Source organism: Melospiza melodia, chromosome 12 (genome assembly GCF_035770615.1).
Source record: "Melospiza melodia melodia isolate bMelMel2 chromosome 12, bMelMel2.pri, whole genome shotgun sequence".
Taxonomy (NCBI): Eukaryota; Metazoa; Chordata; class Aves; order Passeriformes; family Passerellidae; genus Melospiza; species Melospiza melodia.
In genome coordinates, this window is record NC_086205.1 from 13,542,286 (window position 1) to 13,562,541 (window position 20,256).

The 20,256-nt window shown below is 41.2% G+C and overlaps 1 protein-coding gene across 1 annotated transcript in view; it reads right to left on the reverse strand.

The window, feature by feature from the left end:
- The window catches only part of DNER (delta/notch like EGF repeat containing), a 107,755-nt gene extending 99,508 nt beyond the window's left edge, over positions 1–8,247 (reverse strand). The window contains exon 1 of the mRNA XM_063166863.1: positions 7,990–8,247. Coding sequence (XP_063022933.1) covers positions 7,990–8,232 — 243 coding nt within the window. The 5' untranslated portion in view covers positions 8,233–8,247. The remainder of the gene's footprint in view (positions 1–7,989) is intronic.
- Positions 8,248–20,256: the final 12,009 nt, after the last annotated feature.

Genomic DNA, 20,256 nt, shown 5'->3' on the forward strand with positions numbered 1-20,256 from the left:
CAGTGAGAATTGCAAGCACCAAATCCTGATATCCCATTCGTAGCCACTATCTATCAATTCCAGACCTTTCTATAGAATTTACAGCTACTTTTTCAGGGTTTACACCAGAATATAATATTAAAAATACATTATAATTGTCACAGTCTGTATAATAGTAAAGTAAACCAAGGTCAACTTGAAAAATAATATAGGGCACTGATATGTACTGCTGAACTCAAATAGGATCCATATGCAGCACACAAATCAGCTTTTGAGTGCCTGAGTGCTTCTTTGTAAGAGATTATACTCAGTCAGTGGAAAAATTAAAGGGTTTTCTGATCAAGCAAACATTACTTTCTCAATGTTTATTTTGATGTACCTTTCTCTTGTTACCAAACTGTTGGAAAATTACAACTGAATCACAGTTCAAGATCTTTTTTCTAATAACACAATTACAAGTTATGTTTTGTGAATTCATATTGAAAAATGAATATTTTCATTCCAGAGAACGTTTATTTTGGAATTTACATCATTCCAGTAATGTATAAATTGGAAAAACTATACAGAAACGAAAAGCTGAATAAACTACTTCTTTTACTTAAAAAACAATACAAGATCCTTAATTAACAGTGCTCTACAGTGTCAAATGCACATAATAAACTGTTTCTACCTTCAGATTTTGACTTAATGCCACTAAGAAATTTTCATGCCATTAGCTCTACTTTTGCCAAAAAATGCGCTTTCAGCTGATGCTGGTGCACTGGAAATTTGGAACCTTTCATTTGGGGATCACCATGCCACTAGGCAGGTTGCTGAGCTCAGCTTACCACATCAACCAAAAGTATAAAAAAAAATAATATTATTGAAGCCTTTCTTCTAGCGCAGTTGTCAAGAGAACAGATGACCTCTCAGCATACATAAAAATGGGATTTAGCATTGCACTAAACCTTTTTTTAGATTAACAAACAAACAACAGGAATATCATTAACTGACTTACTCAGTTCAGAAAGGGCACCACAAAAAGAAAAATATTCACTAAATGCACACAGAGAGAAGATTATTTTTTAAAGGGAAAAAATATAACAGGAAAATGCAGTTACATTGAAAGACAGAAAATGAAAATTGTCCGAATAATTTTTTACCACTCAATTAAGATATGGGATTAACTGGAACACAAATGTAACACAAAATATCATGGGAGTTTGATATTTAACAAGTACAGAGTGAGCTGTGAGAACACCAAAAGCAACTGCAAAACCAAAAACCAACAAATGTATGTTTGTGGTCAAGTGGACACTGTGTTCAGCAGACCCATATCTGCCTATTAAAACAGAATTTTAATTTTAATTAATAATCTTCTAAGATTTCTGGACTCATGATCCCGTGATCAATCAAGATCCTGCAAAATGCCACTTCTGAAATTACTGAAATTACTGCTACTCCTGTAACACTGAACCAAGGCCTTCAACTCCACTTCCGTTGAGAACCTGCTCCACTAAAGATGAATTCCAGAGCTACACAATATACATATGACAACATCAAGTTAGATTATTTCAAAGGAAAGTAAAACAATTATGGTTTTTAAGCAGATATGATTGCAAACTGATTCTCTTAGATCAAAGAGCATAAACTCAATAAAATACGTGAAAATCTGAAACATCTTAGCATAGCATATCTTCTACTATTATTCTGGTACTTTACACCTGATCCAGCTTTTTGCAATCTTTAATCATAAAAAAATTATTGTATTGAAAGTAACACATGAAACTTTCATTTATATGATGGAATTTTTCAGAACTTAGTATTTTGCACTATATGTAATGACCTGACTGGCCTTTAAAATTAACTCTTTTACCTAATTTAAAGAGAGCCTTTTGAGATACTGGAAAAGACAATACAAAGATTCCAAAGGTCAGTGTGAGATGATACCTAAATAAAAACTTCTCATATAACTGAGATAGTTTGGGTTATTATATAATTCCAGTTTTATTCTACAGATATTTATAATAAATTTGTTTAGATCACATGGCAAAAATCGCAGCACAACGTTTTATTGAATGCTTAGGAAACTGCTGAGAAGTCTCTTACATATTTTCACATTATATGCTTCAAGGCAAGATGCTAATTTTAAAAGCTTAAATTTCTGACTGGAAATACATTTCTACTACACCCAGAGAAACCAGATGTTCTAACAGCTGAAATAAATTGGGTGAAGAAACTAGTTCTCCCATTTATTTATTCTGTGCTGCTTGAAACCAGACATTGCCACACTGCAGAACTTGACCAGCTCCACTGCAATCCTGGGGATCAGAGTTCACGAGGGGCCTGAACAACACTGCACTTGCAGACCACAGGAACTCACAGAAAACAAATTACACCCCTAAGTTCCATGTGACACACAACTGTAAATTAAAAAAAAACCTCAGCAATGACTGTGCAATGTGAATATAGTCATCTGTGACTAAAGGAGATGTAAACTAAGTGTCCTGGAATTCATTTTTCAGATATCTAACAGTAACATTGCCATCTTAGGAATCCTGCTTGCATGGCAAGAATTTTGTCAGCATCCAGCTACAGTCTAAACTTGATGGAAAAGAGACATATTTAACAACAGGGAAATAATTCAGATTTCCAGCAAAGGGGAGGCAGGAACAGGACAAGACTAATAGGCAAATGCAAAATCTAATGGGAAGGGAAAAAAATACAGGGGTGTGTATATACAGAACAGTTCAGACTGGAAGGACCCTGGGGGAGTTCTCTGCTCCAAGCCCTGCTCAGGTCACAGTGCACAGGGGCTTTGGGCACTCAAGCCCAGAATCTCCAAGGATGAAGGTCCTACAACTGCTCTAAATGCCTATTGCAGTGTTTGACCACCAGCATTGCATGGAATTTTTTCCTTAGATTTCTGGGACTTCCCCTACTATAGCATGTGTGTCCCCTCTCCTTTCACTGATTACATCTGGGAAAAATTTTGTTCCTGTTCTCCGTGACCACCCATTATGTGGCTGAGAAGGGCACTTGGATCCCCCTTTGTGGCCTCCAAGTAAAACAAACTGAGCTCTCACAGCCTCTTCTCATACATAGTATATTCATCAGCGCAAATATTTAAATTCTGCATCCTGAAAGTACTGCAAGAGTGAGCAGAGCTAGTCAGCAGGAAACAACATGGTACCTCAGAACTCAGGCTAAGGACATCCAAATAAAAGAAGAAAATTGGAGGGCATCTGCTAACTCTGTATGTTACTGTTATTAAAGGTAAAAGAGCAAACACAGTGGTCACATCATAAAACATTTGAATCACAATAACCACATCATCTAAGTATATACCCTTCATTAATGAGTACAGAATGGGAAAATAGCATTTGAAATATATTAGAGAATTCATTATTAATTTAAGGACTAGAGACTGTTCAGAAGGGATGTCAGCACTTAATAGAAAACAGGATCATGTGAGGAATTAATCAGGATACTGACACCAAGGTGATTTAGCAGTTAGATTAAAGGATGTCCTTTTACACAGCACTGTCCAGTGCAACCTGAAATAACCTGGCCAATGAAATTCATACTGCTCATGCTGAAGTATTAGCCCAGTGAGCCAAGAAACAACAACCCTTCTTCCCGCAGCAGTTTGCTAAGTCTGGATTTCTGCATTCAGCATTAAACACATTACTAGAAATCTACTGAGACAAAAAAAAATCCAAAGAAAAAAGAAGCAAAACCCCAACACAAGATAAAAGAACAAAAGCAGAGGTCAAAGGACAAAAAATCCTGAAATCCCTGCACTAAAGTCTACAAACATTCAAATACTACGATCAAAGACAAGAATAAATTCATCTGGCATTCAAAGGTACAAAACAAAAGGGAGGGAATGAAGAAGAACAATCAGGCAGAAATTCAGGAGGGAAATAAAAAATAACTTTAAAAATTCTAAAAATAATTATATGACCAAAATTTAAAATGTAATCTGTTGTCCAATTTTTATAATATCAGTTCCTTCCTTGACTTTTTTAAACTCAGGCTACATCCTTCTCGGATTCCATTATAAATAAAATGTCCACAGTTATGTCTAAAAAATATTTTCTGTTCTAGGTGTGGAAATACAACCAGTAGAGTAAGCACAACAAATCATCCCCAAGACCAAAGAGAACTCTTTGCTACTAAAAGAGTAACTTGAGCACTATCTCAAAAACGCCCTGCACCAGTGGCTACCACGCCAGGGTCAGAAGTGGAACAGGCAGTCATCACTAATCAGCCTGGATGGAAGGGAACTGCTGCAAAGTCAGAGTGCTGCTTCACTATGCTTGGACACTACTTGTTTTCTAGTTTTCATTACTAACAATCTATAAAATAACTAAAAATATATTAAGAAGCAGCAAAGTAAAAGAACAAGAAAATTATCAACAAAAAGAGAAAAAATTTAAATTAAAAAAAAGCAAGAAAAGCAAAACAAAGCATGTATGACAGTATTTTAAAATACATTAATAATTTAATATTTCTTCATGTGATAGCCTTTTAACAAAATTAGCACTAGCATGGGATCAAATAAACATCATGCAACTCAATGCAATTAGCTAAGTTTCAAGTCTGTATTTTTAAGCAAATTCTCAAGTTGATCATGAAGGTTTTTCATTTCCTAACTACTTACTTTGTGTCTTATGTCTCTAAAATTATTTCATGAGGCACTAACAAGGATTAATTTTTACATACAACTTTCTGGGTCAAGAAAAAGTGTATTATTGGTTCTATACATCATTAAACATAACAGAGTAGCGATTACCTTAGTCATTTAAAAACAAAGATTGTTTTTAAAAGTAAAACACAAGCTTTAGGGAATATAAAGTTAATGGAACTTTAGTATATGTTCATTTCAGTTTATTTCATCAAATTCTCTCAGTGTAAACCTGAGAAATGGTCAATTTCAAATTCCCACAGAAAAAAAGGCAGTTGAATTCACTATAATTTTTGTACAATTTCCTTGGGAAAGTGATTTCTTTGCTCAGACCAAAGTTTAAGATACTTCAACACAGTAATTCTATGTCTCCCTTACAGACTAGAAGTATTGTAAAGAGAAGTGGGAAAAAAATTCAGAACCATGAAAACAAATGGAGTAAATTAGAGCAATGTCCCACAAAGGAGGAGCAGACAATCCATAAAAAAAAAGCCCGAAGTTTGCAAAGCAAAGTATATTCAAACCATAAAAAATGTGAAATATATACAAATGCATAATTCATGGGATGGATGCACTAGAAGGACCTGTAATTTTTGTTGTTAAATAAACAATGAGTTACTAAAGCAATTCTAATGTGAAATCATGGAGTTGGCTTGTCCCAGTAAAATACATCACTTGGTGATAGGAAAGCTCTGGACTTTTAGAAGTATCTCATGCGATGTCAGTTTTATTCTTTTCCCATGCCAGCACCAGCATCCACAGATGCATCCAAACCAGTTACAGTAAAATCTTCAGGGGTAAAATTGATGGGCAGTCTCCAGGTTTGACTCTCAGCAATCTTTCTGCATTATCAACTTCACCATGCCCAGCTGACTCACAGGCACATTGAGAACATTTTGTCTTCATTCTAAAATCTTGACACATCTGAGCAGAATCATTGAAACGTTGCCTTCACTACAAGAAGGAACACAAAAGGAATCCTATCTTTTTAGGGAAGCTGGAGTTCCCAAAGAATTCCAGCTCCACCATAAATTCCAAAAATCCAAACTTACTTTCCATTATCTGAGTAACTAAAGACAATAATTCCTATTCTTTCTTCCCTTCCTGGTGTTTCTCTCTATGAGTCCAACTGTTCAGTAACAACTGCAGCATTAAAACAAAAACCCATATCTAGATATATCCCAATGATGCCTTGATTTAGCCAATAGTTTTCTCATAACCTGTAATGGCACATGAAAAAAAAATCCTTACAGTTATTTCTAAATCATTATAGTTATTTACTGTCACTGAATTAGAAAACATGATGTTTCTTTGTGGAAGTTTAAGCCATTAGGCATCTGTTAAGGTATCTGAATGATACCTGAATGAGACCTGATACATCTCTGAGGTAGCTGAATGACAGAGTAACACAAGTAAGGCATTTATAAAACATTTATTTATTCCCTATTTTGATAAAATGAGCAAAACCTCAAAGATGGGTGTACTGTCAATTATATTACACCTTTAAAAAACCCTGCCTGGTCTGCAGTTAAAGTTACATTTAAAAACCATATTAACTTTCCAGAGCTACCTGGTATCCACACTTCTGCTGCTGATGTGATAGCTAGAAGTGGCACTCATTTCTTTATCAGTATTCCTTGCAGGGGTCATTGCTCACTGTTTTATAAAAAGAAACAAAATGTGTAACACCATGAGCCTCCTGTTATTAGTTAATAGAATACATAACTGCTCTGAAAACATCGCCTATATCTTTTATTAGAAAAACAATTAAACCCAGATCCCCAGGCACAACACTTCACAGGAGGTGTGATGGCAGCAAGTGTTACATTTTACTAGGTCTTCAAAAGGGTCATTAATCTTTCAGTCATCGATCTCAGACACTTAAGTCTTACAGCAACGTGCAGAAGCAAACACACAGCGCTCTCTTTCTCTCCTTGTAGAGACAGAAAGAGTAAACTCCTAAGACAAGATCTAAAATAGCCAAAGAGAAATCTATTTAATCCACTTTCATCTCTCCGATTTTACAGAATCTCATTAGTGTAAATATTTTCACTTTCATTGTTACATTGAACCAGCTGAGGCATTTCAAGGGAAGCAGAGAACTCTGTGCATAGCGCTCCTGCTTTACAATGACTCTTACACTCCACTACACATTAAGTCTTCAGTAAACTCATTATCCCTTTCATCTATTCAGCAGTATGCTTCAGATACTACATGACAAAGGAACAAGAAAATAAAGACTAAAACGCTGACTGAAATTACTTGAAGTCATTTTCTTCTATGTCAAATGCACTTACGAGCGAGCGCACTGACAAATGGACATCAATCCACAGAGCCTTTTGTACGCCACTGCCACAGAAAGTACCCCAGCATATACACATGCATGAAACAAACCTCTGTGTACCTGCACCTGCTTTTCCTTATCTGGAAATAGACAAAACTGAGTGTTTGCGAATTTCTTAACATGATAACAAAGATCCTTAATGCTAGAGACAAAAGAGAAAAAAATAAAAAAAAAGAAAAATACTATTTCACGTTACAATAATTAAATTCAAATAGTATATTACATTAGGACCCAAATATTATATTACATTAGATCCTAAGCACATTAGAAAGATACTGCTTACTGCTTCTTTGTATTTTAAATCATTATCCCTACTTTGAACATTCCGATCCTTCAGAATTTAAGATCAATTCAAAAGGCACCCGAAACGTGGGAGCGAGCACTCCTAGCCTATGAAAATGACTGCTTGCTGGAGACACGACTTAAGGACTAGCATTCAATGCAATGGAGCATCCGCTTCCAAGGACCATCCTTTTCACCTTCCAGTAAGTCAGTGTTAAATAACCTGCGAGGTCTGGGCGGCGGGGCGGGCTGAAGTACTGACATTAACCCGGCAGCACCGGCTGAGCTCAGCCCCATCCTCCCGCACCCCGACCGAGCCCGGAGCCCCAAGCCGCTCCATCTGCCGCCCGTGGTCGCGGCTCGCAGCCCGCAGGGCCGGCAGCCCCTGGGGAAGCCCGGGCAGCGCCGGGGCCACCGCAGCCCCGGGTACCCGCGGCGGCCGGGATCGGAGCCGGCGGGGGGAGCGGCCGAGCGGGGCGGGGGGGACGCGACACCGCCCGCCGGGGACCGGGACCGGCCGGGGCGGCAGGGCCGGCGCAGGGCAGCGGGAAGGGCGGGATGCGGAGCGGGGCAGAGCCGCCCGCGGACGGGGCAGGGGTGAGGCGGGAGCGGGGGGGAACATTGGCTCTGTCCCCGCAGAGCGCGGGGACACCCAAGGGCAGGGACGGGCACAAGGACGCGCGGCGGGCGGGCGGCGCTGAGGCGCGTCCCTTACCTGGCAGGAGTCGCCGGTGACCCCCGGGGGGCAGGTGCAGCTGTAGCCGACCGGGGGCTGGGGCAGGATCAGCTGGAGGCGGCGGGGCGCCGGCAGCGGCGAGCAGGTGCCGTTGTTGCGGCAGGGCTGGCTGAGGCAGGGGTCCCGGCCGGGGGGCGCGGCGCTGGCCGGCGCGGGAAGGCAGGAGCGGCGCTCGGCCAGGGCGAGCAGCAGCAGCAGCAGGAGCGGGGCGGCTCGGGGCATGGCGGCGGGGCGTGCGGGTGCGGGCGCCGCTCCGCTGCTGGCGGCGGCAGGGAGGGAAGGAAGGAAGGAGGGATGGAGGGATGGAGGCAGCGGCCGCCCTGCTGCTCCCGGCCCGCGTTCCCCGGGCAACGGGCGGGCGGGGCCGGGCCGGGGCGGAGCCGCTGCCGCGCCGCCGCGTGACCGCCAGGGGGCGCCGCCCGCCCGCAGCGCGCGGGCCCGGCGGGACGGGCTGAGGGGGCGCGGCCGGGCCGGGACAGCGGGGCCGGGACCGGGACCGGGACTGCCGCGATCCGCCGGGCCAGGCTGAGCCCAGGCGGAGCGGACGGTGCTGCGCACCAGCCCAATCCCCCGGGCGGGGCGGCGGCGGCCGGGCTGTGCCGAGCTGCCGGGGCACGGGGAGCGGCGCTGCGCCCCGGCCGCTGCCGTGAAACGGGAGCAGCGCGTTACTGAGGTGCCCGAAGGGCGCTCCGGGGCTGCCGGGCCTCCTGCCGATGCCAGTGACGGGGCAGAGGAGCCCCGCGGGACCGAGCGCTGCCCCGGCTCAGGCAGACAGCGAGAAGGGACACTCCTGCGTAAGATCAGCTCACCATTTGCTGCTTATTTACTGTTTCACTAGTGAAATTCGCTGATGATTACTTTAAAGTTCTGTTGAGGCCGAAGCAGAGTCAGATGAAAAGCATAAACACCAATCCTGTCATTTCTCATACGGCAGAGAACCTGTATGTTTTCTCAAGTGGGGTTACCTACGGCTGATTTTGAAAAATCGATTTTTATTCTACCAGTCTTCTGGGGAATTTTCTACTACCTCTTACTAGAACTAAGGTACAAGATCTGTAAATCAGCTAACAGAGAGCAGATAGATAAGCCCTGTTCCTTGGCCTTCTATCCATTTGCTTCTGCAAAAGTGAAGTATTTGAATTCCTCGTAACTGACAACTGCTCACATCCCTATCACAGGGCACAGGAGGATTCCTGGCTACAATTTTCGTTAACTTTCACACTTAACATACGGCCGAAAGCTCTATCGCGAGCAGAAATAACTGGTGATGCTAACTGAACTGAAAATTCATTAGGGTCTCAAGCAGCTTGACCATGATATTTTGTCCCTGCATCCTGTCCGTGCTCCTCCAACCCCCAACCCAGTTCCTCAGGGCTGTCCGTGCTTCTCCATGCCCCCAGCCCAGTTCCCAAATCCTGTCCGTGCTCCTCCACCTCCCCAGCCCGTTCCTCAGGGCTGTCCGCGCTCTTCCATCCCCCCAGCCCAATTCCTCAGGGTCTCAAGCAGCTTGATCATGATATTTTGTCCCTGAATCCTGTCTGTGCTCCTCCATGCCCCCAGCCCAGTTCCTCAGTTCCCAAATCCTCTCCGTTCTCCTCCATGCCCCCGGCCCCGTTCCCAAACCCTGTCCGTTCTCCTCCATGCCCCCGGCCCCGTTCCCAAACCCTGTCCGTTCTCCTCCATGCCCCCGGCCCCGTTCCCAAACCCTGTCCGTGCTCCTCCATGCCCCCGGCCCCGTTCCCAAACCCTGTCCGTGCTCCTCCATGCCCCCAGCCCCGTTCCCAAATCCTCTCCGTTCTCCTCCATGTCCCCGGCCCCGTTCCCCGTTCTCCTCGCAGCCCGTTCGGTGCCGCTCCGGCTCCCTCTGCTGCCTCCGCCGGCTGCGGCCCGGGCGCTGCGGTGACCGCTCCGCTCCAACCAACTCCATTTGACAGGATTTGTTCTTGATAAGTCCACAGAGGCTGCTGCTTGTCTCCTTGTTATCTTCCTAGTGCTCTGAAATAACTTGTATATATCCCAGGTTGCTCTGGGATTTGCTGGTAAAGCAGCAGGGCTGTAATTCTCTCTGTCCTCCTCCTCAATAAGCTTTGTCCTTTTGCAGTCTCATAGGACTTCACCTTTCTGCACAGGCTGTCAAAGATACTTGTTAATAACAAGCTTTGGCCAGTTCTCTAAACATTTTATAGAACAAATCATGAAAACCAGACAATCTGAATGTTCTCCTCTCGAACCTGACCCATCTTTCTGCTCAAGCTCTGCTCCTGGCTCATGCTAATTGTGTTGAGCTGCTGACTGATCTTCCCTAACAAAGAGGATGGCTGAACAGTCAGTTATGTAGTGACCCTATTTCCAGTTGTTCCTGTACCCCCAAAGGGTTTGATAATTCTGGTCTATATCTGAGGTTTTTTGGGAGACATTTATATAAACATTGGAAAATATGGTTTCAGGACTGACAGCTACACTAGACAATGAATTCTGTTGGTGGAGTAGCCTGGTATTTGCAGAAAATAACAACTTGAAAAATAAGCTGGTCAACCAATGCAGCTGACCAAGCAGGACATAACACAGTGCTCTGAGTCAGGTTGTACATACCTTCATCACAGTTTTCTTAGCTTTTTACAGAATATATAAGCAACGTTTACATTATTTTCATATGGAAATATTTAACCTTGCAACAGAAAATATTATGCTTACCTAATTAGTCATTTTTTGAAATGCTATTTCTTTTTATGCATATTAACATTCCAAGGTGCATAGTTTAAATAATTTCATAGTCAGGTTTCCATAAACAAATTAATAATCTTAGTAGTCAATAAGGATTCAAGCTGTCTCCCTCATTTACACTTGCTAGGATTTGAATTGTATTACCAGCTTAATAGCTTATTAGTGTGGCTTAGATAAGCTACATTACAGCTTAACTATTTATTTTGATGGAGAAGTACTCATCCTCTAGTGGCTTGAAGGAGATTTTACAGAGATTTTTTTATCTGTTCTGATTAAATATTTAGTAACCAAAAAAACCCACTCTTATTTGCTAAAAGAAAGCCACATGCTTTAAATATCTCCCATGACAACAATGATCTATTTTCTAAATATTGATTAATTCCTTTAAAACTAGTAATTATTTCTTGCATTTTTCTTTACTAGCGTAAGAGTTAATTTATATAAGAAAGCTGTTGTGTTGAGCCTTTTCTGAACAGTGTCTGGACTGTGATTCTTTTGCTGCTTGTTTTGGGTCAAACTGAAATTGAAAAACTAACATTTTCCTCATGCCTCCCTCAGCTTGTGCCTGCTTTACAGCATCTCGGGAGTTCCAGTTCCAATTTGCACAAGGACTGGGACCTTAATGGCACTTGGAAAATTTCAGAAGGGCCTTACTCATGCAACTGAAGGCAAATTTTTAAAAAATGCCCATTGTTCTCCCAATCTCATTCTGAATAGCAGGCAAAATTAAAGCTCCATCCCCTTGAAAATAATTGCTGGAATCACAAATTATTACTGTTAAAAGTTGTGTTTCATAAGCTTTAAATGCATTTACTTAAAATGTTTGCTGCATGTTTTTAACTTTCTTTTTCCAAACACATAGAGTTTACTGGAATAGAAACTATTAATTTAACTTTGAATTACCCATACTTCAATTTATCAAAATACTGGAGTACAAATTTAAACACATAAGTAGCCCACAGAATTCAGTAAGAATACTCACTTTGGAAGGAAGGTGCTCAGGTGTTTCATATTGAAACTTATTTTGTCTCTCCTTCCTGGGTTTGTGAGGGCAGTTTTTAACCATAGGAGAAAGGTAGTTTAAGGCTCTGAACAGAAACAGAATTTTTAAAATACATTATTTACTGCTGTAGGTGAGTGAGGGAAAAATACTGCTTCATTTCTGTGTGCACCTGAATAATTGGTGGTTTTTTTCTCTCCTGGCACAGCCTGGCACACACCTTGCTCCCTGACAATGTGTAGGGATTTATCTGCCTTTCTACCCAGCTCTTGCATTTATATTTAACTTGTCCCCCTCTGTTAAGCTGTTTGGAAATTGCATGTTTTCTTTTTTTGTTTGCTAACTTTGCAGTAAGAAGTGGTGATAATGCTGCAGATTTGTGTGCACGGTGTGTGTTGTTATTTAATGTCTGCTGGGCAGGGGAGCTGCAGTACAAGTAGGGAGGTCTTGACACAAGGAATATCAAGAACTGCCAGCCCAGGTGGAGAAACATTCTTCATTGTGGGAATCATAACTTCTTGGTAGTCAGAAATTGTGCTTTAAGACAAAACCCATAGAGCAGAAGTTAAACTCTTCTATCAGGGAGCACAAAGCCACCGTGCTGTGAAAATGCATGACGTGTGTTTTATCAGGGGCAGGCAGTTGAGGAGTGGCAGAACTTCCTGCATCTTCACCTGTTTGCTTGGTTCACAGCAACTTTTATCAGTCTGTGTGGGTTTTATTTAATTTTGGAACAATGAGATAAAATATACAGAGTATAGATATTTCACAAACAGAACAACTCTCAGATATCTAAGAAAGCTCTTTCTCTAAGGGTTAACAGAGATTTTTTCCATGGCTAGCACACCTTTCACCAAAAAGCTGTATACATCCTTTGAACACAGGCACTCTTCAGCCAAGAAGTGGTTTTTATACTCTCAGTGTTTTTTACCACCATTTTGTGTGACACCAGAGCAGATATTACTGTACATCATAAAATGAGAAACTTATCATAGGAAAAAACTGATCTGGACCTACTTCTAAGCAAACTGCATCGAGTAGAATTCTGCATATTTATACCAGGTTTGAATTCACTTGTTGGAAAAGTCTCTCACAAAACAGATGTTGCAACCAGCAGAGGTATACAGCTTAAGGTCTTTAAATCCTATGATGTAGATACAAGAGAGTAATTAGAATGAATAGGGTTTGCCATTTGCAATCTTCTGCTCTATTCTTAAGCTGTGACCTAGACTTTCAAATAATGATCTGATGTAACTACAACTTCAGTAGAGATAAAGCAAATAATTCATAAGGTATCATTCATACAGACAGTAATTTTTAGTTAAAGAAAGAGAGCAAGTGCAAAGCACAGGATCAGAATTAATTAATGTCAGAATTACCTTAATCTTCATTTTGGAATTTATAGAGATGTTTCAGTAATTCAAGTGTTGTGCTTAATATGGCAGCAATCAGGAGAAGTATTTGACCGTAAGAACTTCAAGGAAGCAAGATATCTGAAGAAGAGCTATATTTATATCCAGCAATTAAATGACTTTTTATTTCTATGAATTTCAAGGTGTGAATGGCAGAGGATGTGACATCTGTGTTCTGGTTGACTAGAAATCTTGCATATTAGAAGCTGTAAAAAGGAAAAATAAAATGCCAATAGACAGCTGACCCTACCACTTTGTTCCCCCTTCAAAAAAAAAAAAAAAAAAAAAAAAAAAAAAAAAAAAGATAATTTACTGACAGCTTTTAAGGCTTAATGCTTCTTCTGTTATTCTTCCTGAGCAGTTAACTAAAAGGTGATGCTTTAGTTTGGTTGATAAACAAAAAAGAACAGTACCTGAGATTCTCAAGGGGCAGCCAGCATCAAAAAATGCCCCAAATAAGGAACTGCTTTTATTGCTTTAATTTCAGCACAAAATTTCCCAGAAAATACAAAACAGAGTTGCAATTTTTTTCTTTCATGCAATTATTCTTTCAAACCTTTTTCAGGTGTTCATTTGAAGTCTTTCAATTTATTATTGCTCCATAATATCAACCTCACTAGAGTTGAAACTCACAATAAAATATCACTTTTTTGCTCTCTATTCTTTTACATGACTTTATAATTAGTAGACTATGGCTCAGTGTGGACTTGTCTTTTCAGTTTCTTTCTCTCCTTTAGTATTTATTTCAAAAAGAAATCACAGAATCACAATATGGTTTGGGTGGGAAGGTGGGAAGGGACCTTAAAGATTTAGTCCCAACCCCTGCCATGGGCAGGGACACCTTCCCTAGACCAGAGCTCCATCCCTGCCTGGCCTTGAACATTTCTGGGGATGGGACAGGCACAGCTTCTCTGGACAACCTGTTTCTGTGCCTCACCCCCATCACAGAGAAGAATTCCTGCTCAAGCTTCAGATCCTCAACAATTTAAAGACTTAACCAACAAGCTAGATTCTTGCCTAACAGCTACAGAGAGGCTGTGGTAAGTACAAAACTCATCCTAAAGCTCTGAACTACTGGTTTACACAATGCTGAACCTTGCTAGGGAAAACAACCAGGCTCTAATTTCTGTAAAAACTAAAAATAAATATTATATGTTTATGGGAAAACAATTAAGCCGAAGAAGTATGACTTCATTATCATGAAAAAGAGAGCCATTGTGCACAGCACAAATTTAGGGAAAAGTAGACTGGACAGATGCAAGGTGTCAGTGGTGTTTGCAGAGGCAGAGGATGTGTGCTGGCATTCCACACAGGCCCCAGTCAGAGTTAATGACAGCCTGTTAGAAACTCTCTCCACTGTTTCTTAAAACCTTTTCAAAACAAAATGGTAATGTTGTAAGACAGTTCTGGGCCAGTTTTCATGAGGCCTCCCACATAAAGAGCCTCTCATTTATTTTATATTCAGACTAAAAATATGCATAAATTACAATATCCAGTCTTTATTTGCAGACAACTAGTGATGAAGCCTCAAGGTATATTTTTCTCAGGAATCATAATTTTAATCTGAATTATTCTAGTTTTCAGTCACCAGATCTAATTTTACTTGTTTTTCCTTACAGATGAAGGAGCTATTAAAATAATTAACATAGCACTTTTACTTTGTAGGTGATTCTACATTAAGATTAAGCTGTTTTAAACATATTTTTAGATGAGCTGAACTTTTTGTGGTCACCTTTTTTAAGACCAAGGTACTATAGCTTGCATGGACATATCATGGCAGTAAAAGTTGCATCTTCACCATTTCTCCTTGTTAACCACTGCACGTGCAATTTCTTCGTGCAGTTGTAATCACAAGCCAGAAGCATCCACAGCAATTGTCATTTATCATGATCATTTCTGGGGCAAATATCATGACAAAGAAGCTTTTTAAAGATTTTTTAATTGCCTGAGGCAGCCATAAGAATACATTCAAGTGTGAGGTGAAGAACAAGAGAGGGAACAACAGTTCCTTCTCAGAGCACTGGAAGACAAGAACTTTATATTTAATGTGGTGGAGGAAAGGGAGCTAAGAAATATACATGGAGAAAAGAGACTATTAACACAGGCAAAGCTGCAGTCTGTGTATCCATCCCCTGAATGGGAATAAGCATTGTTGTCTTTAGCAGCAAAAAAAAGAAAAACAAAAATGATGTGAGTGGATAGGAGAGGACCTGCACAAAGCATCAGCACGTTCAGATCCAGTGTGGATATAAGAAGATTTTTGAAGTCAGAGTGACAAAAAAAAAAAAAAAAGAAAAAAAAGAAAAATTTAAAAAAAAAGTAAATCTCTTGGAATAATGATTAAAAGCCTTAATTTGGACTTAACAGATGTGAAACATCTGGACATCAGTGCTATTATGTGATTTGGTCAGAAATAGTCTGCTTCAGCACAGGAGAATAAAACCTTTAAATTATTAGTATGAGGGAAGCAGTTGAATGTGTTTTAGTACAAGACTACTGAAAAATAAACCATGAGAGAAGAAAAAGAGGAAAGCAAAAGTGGGGACAGTAATTGTAACATATAATGTATGTAGCAAAAATGACAAGGATATGAGAAGACAAAAGTGACATAGAGCTGTACAATACACAGCTGGTACTGCACAGCCTCTGGCCCTGTTTTAACAGTGCTTCCACAATTCAGGAGCTGTAAAGCTTTGACTGCCTACCCAATGCAACTTGTACATCTCTTCTGCTTTTACTTTGGGAAGAGGTGGGCAAGAGATCAGCGCTGCTAGGGCAGAGCAGGGGCTGCTGAGTTACAGGGTCACCCTTGCTAGCACAAAGCACCTGTGTTCCTCCTATGACGTGCTGCCTGTACAGCTTTAACTCCCATCTCTGCTCTTTCACTGTTGTTCTTCAGACAAATGTTTTTCTATGAAGCTTCATTAACAAAGATTGCTTAGTGGATCCATAAATGCCTCTCACCAAAGAACTGATATACAAAATGAAACCCTACTTGATTTGAATTAATTGGTATTTTCTGGATATATCTTTTTCTGTTTATCCTGTCATAGGCAAGAAGGATCTATACCAATTCAAAATCAGGCCTCCTGTTGAATTCTGCCAACAGCTTTCAACAATATCAAATATTACTGACAACTGGAACGTACAAGGGTATCAACACTGGGCATAGGATCCTAAACAGCATATTACTCTGTTCCTTTGACCATACATTTCTTAAGATCAAGGCTTAATTCATCTGTAACCTGCACAGTGAGCCTTTGGTAGAAAATATCTTTTGTATCACTAAGCTTTTGCACTAACACAGTAAAGCAGGAGGTGAGTGATGGAACATGACCATAAATGTCTTGAGCATCTCCATGGACATCCACAGCACTGCTGGTCACTCACCTATCAGTACTCATTTTTCAACCTCCACATACAGGACAGAACTTTTTCCTATCTTGTCCATTTCACATTGCTAATTCTTACCTTTCCATTTTCAGGATGCTATTTTTTTGCTAATACTTGTGAAAACTGCTCTTTCTAGAAACTCCTCTATATGCAATTATGGCATCTCTCCATAAGTGCTGTCAAATCATGTTAACTACTTTCTCCAGAAGAAATTGGAAATGACCAGGTGCTTGCTGGGGCAGAGATGAACATGGAGTCATAACAGTTTCTCATCACAGATGAGAAATTCATTCAATATTAAAAACAGACAAGGAAGCCAGAAAAGTTTTGAGAATTTAAACGATTTTGAAAGGTAGAAGTAATTAACTCCTGTAATTTTCAGCCAATTGAAAAGGAGTGCTTTGATGTGGAGATTACCCATAATCTGCAGCTGAAGCTAAGACCCTTGTGTTTTCCACTCATTTTATCAGAAAATTTAGAAAACCTCTCTGCATATGAATTTCTCCCACTGAATTGATTTAAATTGATGGGACTGATGTAGCACAAACAGTGCAAGGGTAAAATGCATACCAATTTAGTTTGATGCTGTCATACAGTTCTGACTTTAAAGAGAGCTCATTTTAGAACTGTGGTATGTTTTAGTAAAACAAACACATATCCATTTGGGTCTTAAAAAACCCATGGGGACTGCAGAATCTCTCCTCCGGGGATATGAAGCAAAGGAAATAATCCCTTCCCTTGATTCACCAGCTGTGCTCCCATCACTGCAGTGTGATGCTGGATGCTGCTGCCTTCCCTGGCTGCCAGGGCACAAAGCTGACCAGGGCTCAGCCTTTCCAGCAGAGCTGCTCTCTTGCCACTTTCTCCCTTTCCCTCCCGCTCCTGGTCTAGTAGAAGTGCCAGTACTGCTGGCTATAAATTGGAAATTACCACTCTTAGAACCCAGTGTTAGTAAAGATAGAATAATTTTGCTGCTTGATTAAGTTTTTAAACGACTTCTCCCCTTTTGAATAGCTTTTATAGTTTTTAGTGCCCCAGAACAGTAACTGGTCCTTTATCAAGAAATATCAAAACTCTGGGGAACCTTTCTGAATGGTTAGTAACAGCAGTACTTCCAGTAAATTAAGCATGCCAAGTTAAAAAGTGAAGGAATTAATTTTTTTTTCTGAGAAGCATAGCACAGAATATGGGAAACATTGTGGGGGGGAAAGTAATCAGCTAGCAAATTGTCACTGTTTAGCCAATATCCTGACAGTTTTGATACATTGAGGCAATAATCTGTAAAAAGGGCTGGAAGATGAGGCTGGGAAATAAAATGCCACCTCTTAGATAGGCTAACTATTTCTGGATCAGTGCTTGCATCACCCTGCCTGTCAAAGAGGTTTCTGCATGCAAGTCCCAAGAACAGCCGAGCTGCAGTCAGACCTGGCCTATATTTAGCCTAGAACACCTTGGATAGCAGCTAAAGGAAGAGTAAAATATTGGGAAATAGCTGGGAGATGTGAAAACGGCATTACATCTATTTCCAGAGCAAGAACCTGCCTTGGCTTTCAGTGTGGAAGCTTACATTCTGCGAGGGAAACCTCCTTCCACACCTCTTCCTGCAAGAGGGCCGGGTGGTTGCTGTCCCACACTCTCCCCCAGGCTTGTCTACTGCTGTCTTTTATGGGGGCTTAGGAATCCTAATCCTGAAGTGAGGGGCAGGAGGGGAAACAGGACAGAGCTAGACAAGAGCAAAGGCACAGTGCACATGCTGCTTTACCCCAGCATACCACTTCCAGCTTCAACTGCTCAGTTTTCTCCCTGTGGGGAAATATCACAGGACTGAGAGTTCCCCCTCTTTGTGAAGGGTGGGTGGGAGAGGGGCTTTCCTGTCAGCTGTTACACCATTTAGGTTGGGTTTTGTGTCTTCTTGTAGCATTTTGCTCTCCTCTTTTTTTCTCTTTAAACCAGTTTTCCAGAAGCTGCTGCCAAACTAGATCCAGAGCTATCAGGAACTTCAATCTAGTGCCTTGGAAATACTGAATGTGTCTTATTATTCTCCCTCCACTTAGTTCTGCCTACAACCCGAGATATCACTAGTCCCAGATACACACAAGAGACCCAGAATCTGTTCCTCCCTCTGCCCCAAAGCAGCTTCATACCTGATCAATAGAGGCATGTTCCAGTACCAGGAGACAAGAACATGGTATTCCTCTGGAGGCATCAGTCATTCCTTCAGCCATTGGCTGTCAGTCAGAGGCAGCAGAGGATGGAATGTTCCCCATCTGCTGTACAACAGGCACCAAGGTTCTGATCAAGCACTGCCTGTGCAGCCTCTGCTGCTGCACTGGGCTGGGGTGACCACTCCTACTCTTGGGGCAGCCACCTACACTCACCTGAGAAAAGCTCCTAAAACCACAACACAGTGGGAGAGATATGGCATGCTGGGAACACAGGAAGAGGTCACATAGCACAGATGCTTTACAGTTCAAACAATCAAGAGACCAGGAAAGGAAAGGAGGCAAAAGACAGGGCAAGCCCTGAAAAGGCTCACCTATCAGCAGGTTATACCTCTTCTTCAAATTTCAGCATTTCCAGAATCCATTTCAACAAGGCTTTTCATTTTTCTCCATACTGCCAACAGCTTTAGCTATAGCACACTTCTGGCTTGGGGGAGGCACGATCATACTGAAACCATGGCATTCTGTCTCATGCCAGGCAGGCCCTTATTTCCTGCCTCTGCAGAGTACAGGCTGCTCAGAGCATGGGAACTGGCACTACTCATGGGAAGACGGGGGACCAAGGCCCAGAAACTCCACAGATGACAGACCTACCTCCATCAGGGGCCAGAAGAGAGGGCACAAGTGTTACAGGCACCTGGAGTTTCACCAGTCCCTGCCCTCAGGCACCCACTTTCTCATCAGCTCAGTAAGGGAAAGGAGATAGAAGAAAGTAAAACACATGGTTGAGGGGAAAGAAGAATCTGGACAATTCATTTATGCAAGCAGTCTGCATATGGAAATTTGAGTATCTGATTAAGTTTGGCAGTGAGCATGGAGGACTTCACACATGATGGGAATTAATTTTTGTGCACCTTCCTAGAGAACATGAAGAACAATTGTAACTAATTCGTGTCAGATGGGATGCTAAAGTGTTCCCTAAACCAGGTATTTTGGTAAAAAGCCAACATCTAACAACAACAAAAATATTGCATAAGTTCAGTAGGAACTATCAGTGCCTGTAAAGCCCTTTTATGAAATAATTATTTTTTGCTGCTCATGTTAACACAGAAGGACAGGAAACTCATCCAAAATAGGAACTGGTGTTACCTAAGAAGAGTTGAACTTACCATGCTAAAAAAGCATCCATATTCAAAGATAAGACTTCTGATTGCACCTTTTATTATACCTTATAAAGGTATACAAGACAGTGCAGTACTACAATGACCACATACACCCCTGAATTGATTTTAGTGAGCTTTTCCCTTAATCCAAAATTCCTGAAAAGGAGAAATCCTTAAGATCTCACACCACCCCTCCACTCATTCTAAATTACTTTTAGATATACATATTTGTTTGCAGGACAATACTTGCAGTTATGCAAAATGTGACTTTTCAGTTTATTCTTGTAATTTACTATCTTTACCTTATAAGCCAGACTGCTCTTCTAATATGCTAGAAGCTGCCCTTAGTAGGAAAAAAGAAGTGTCACCCAAAAGGGTTTCATTCACTTTTC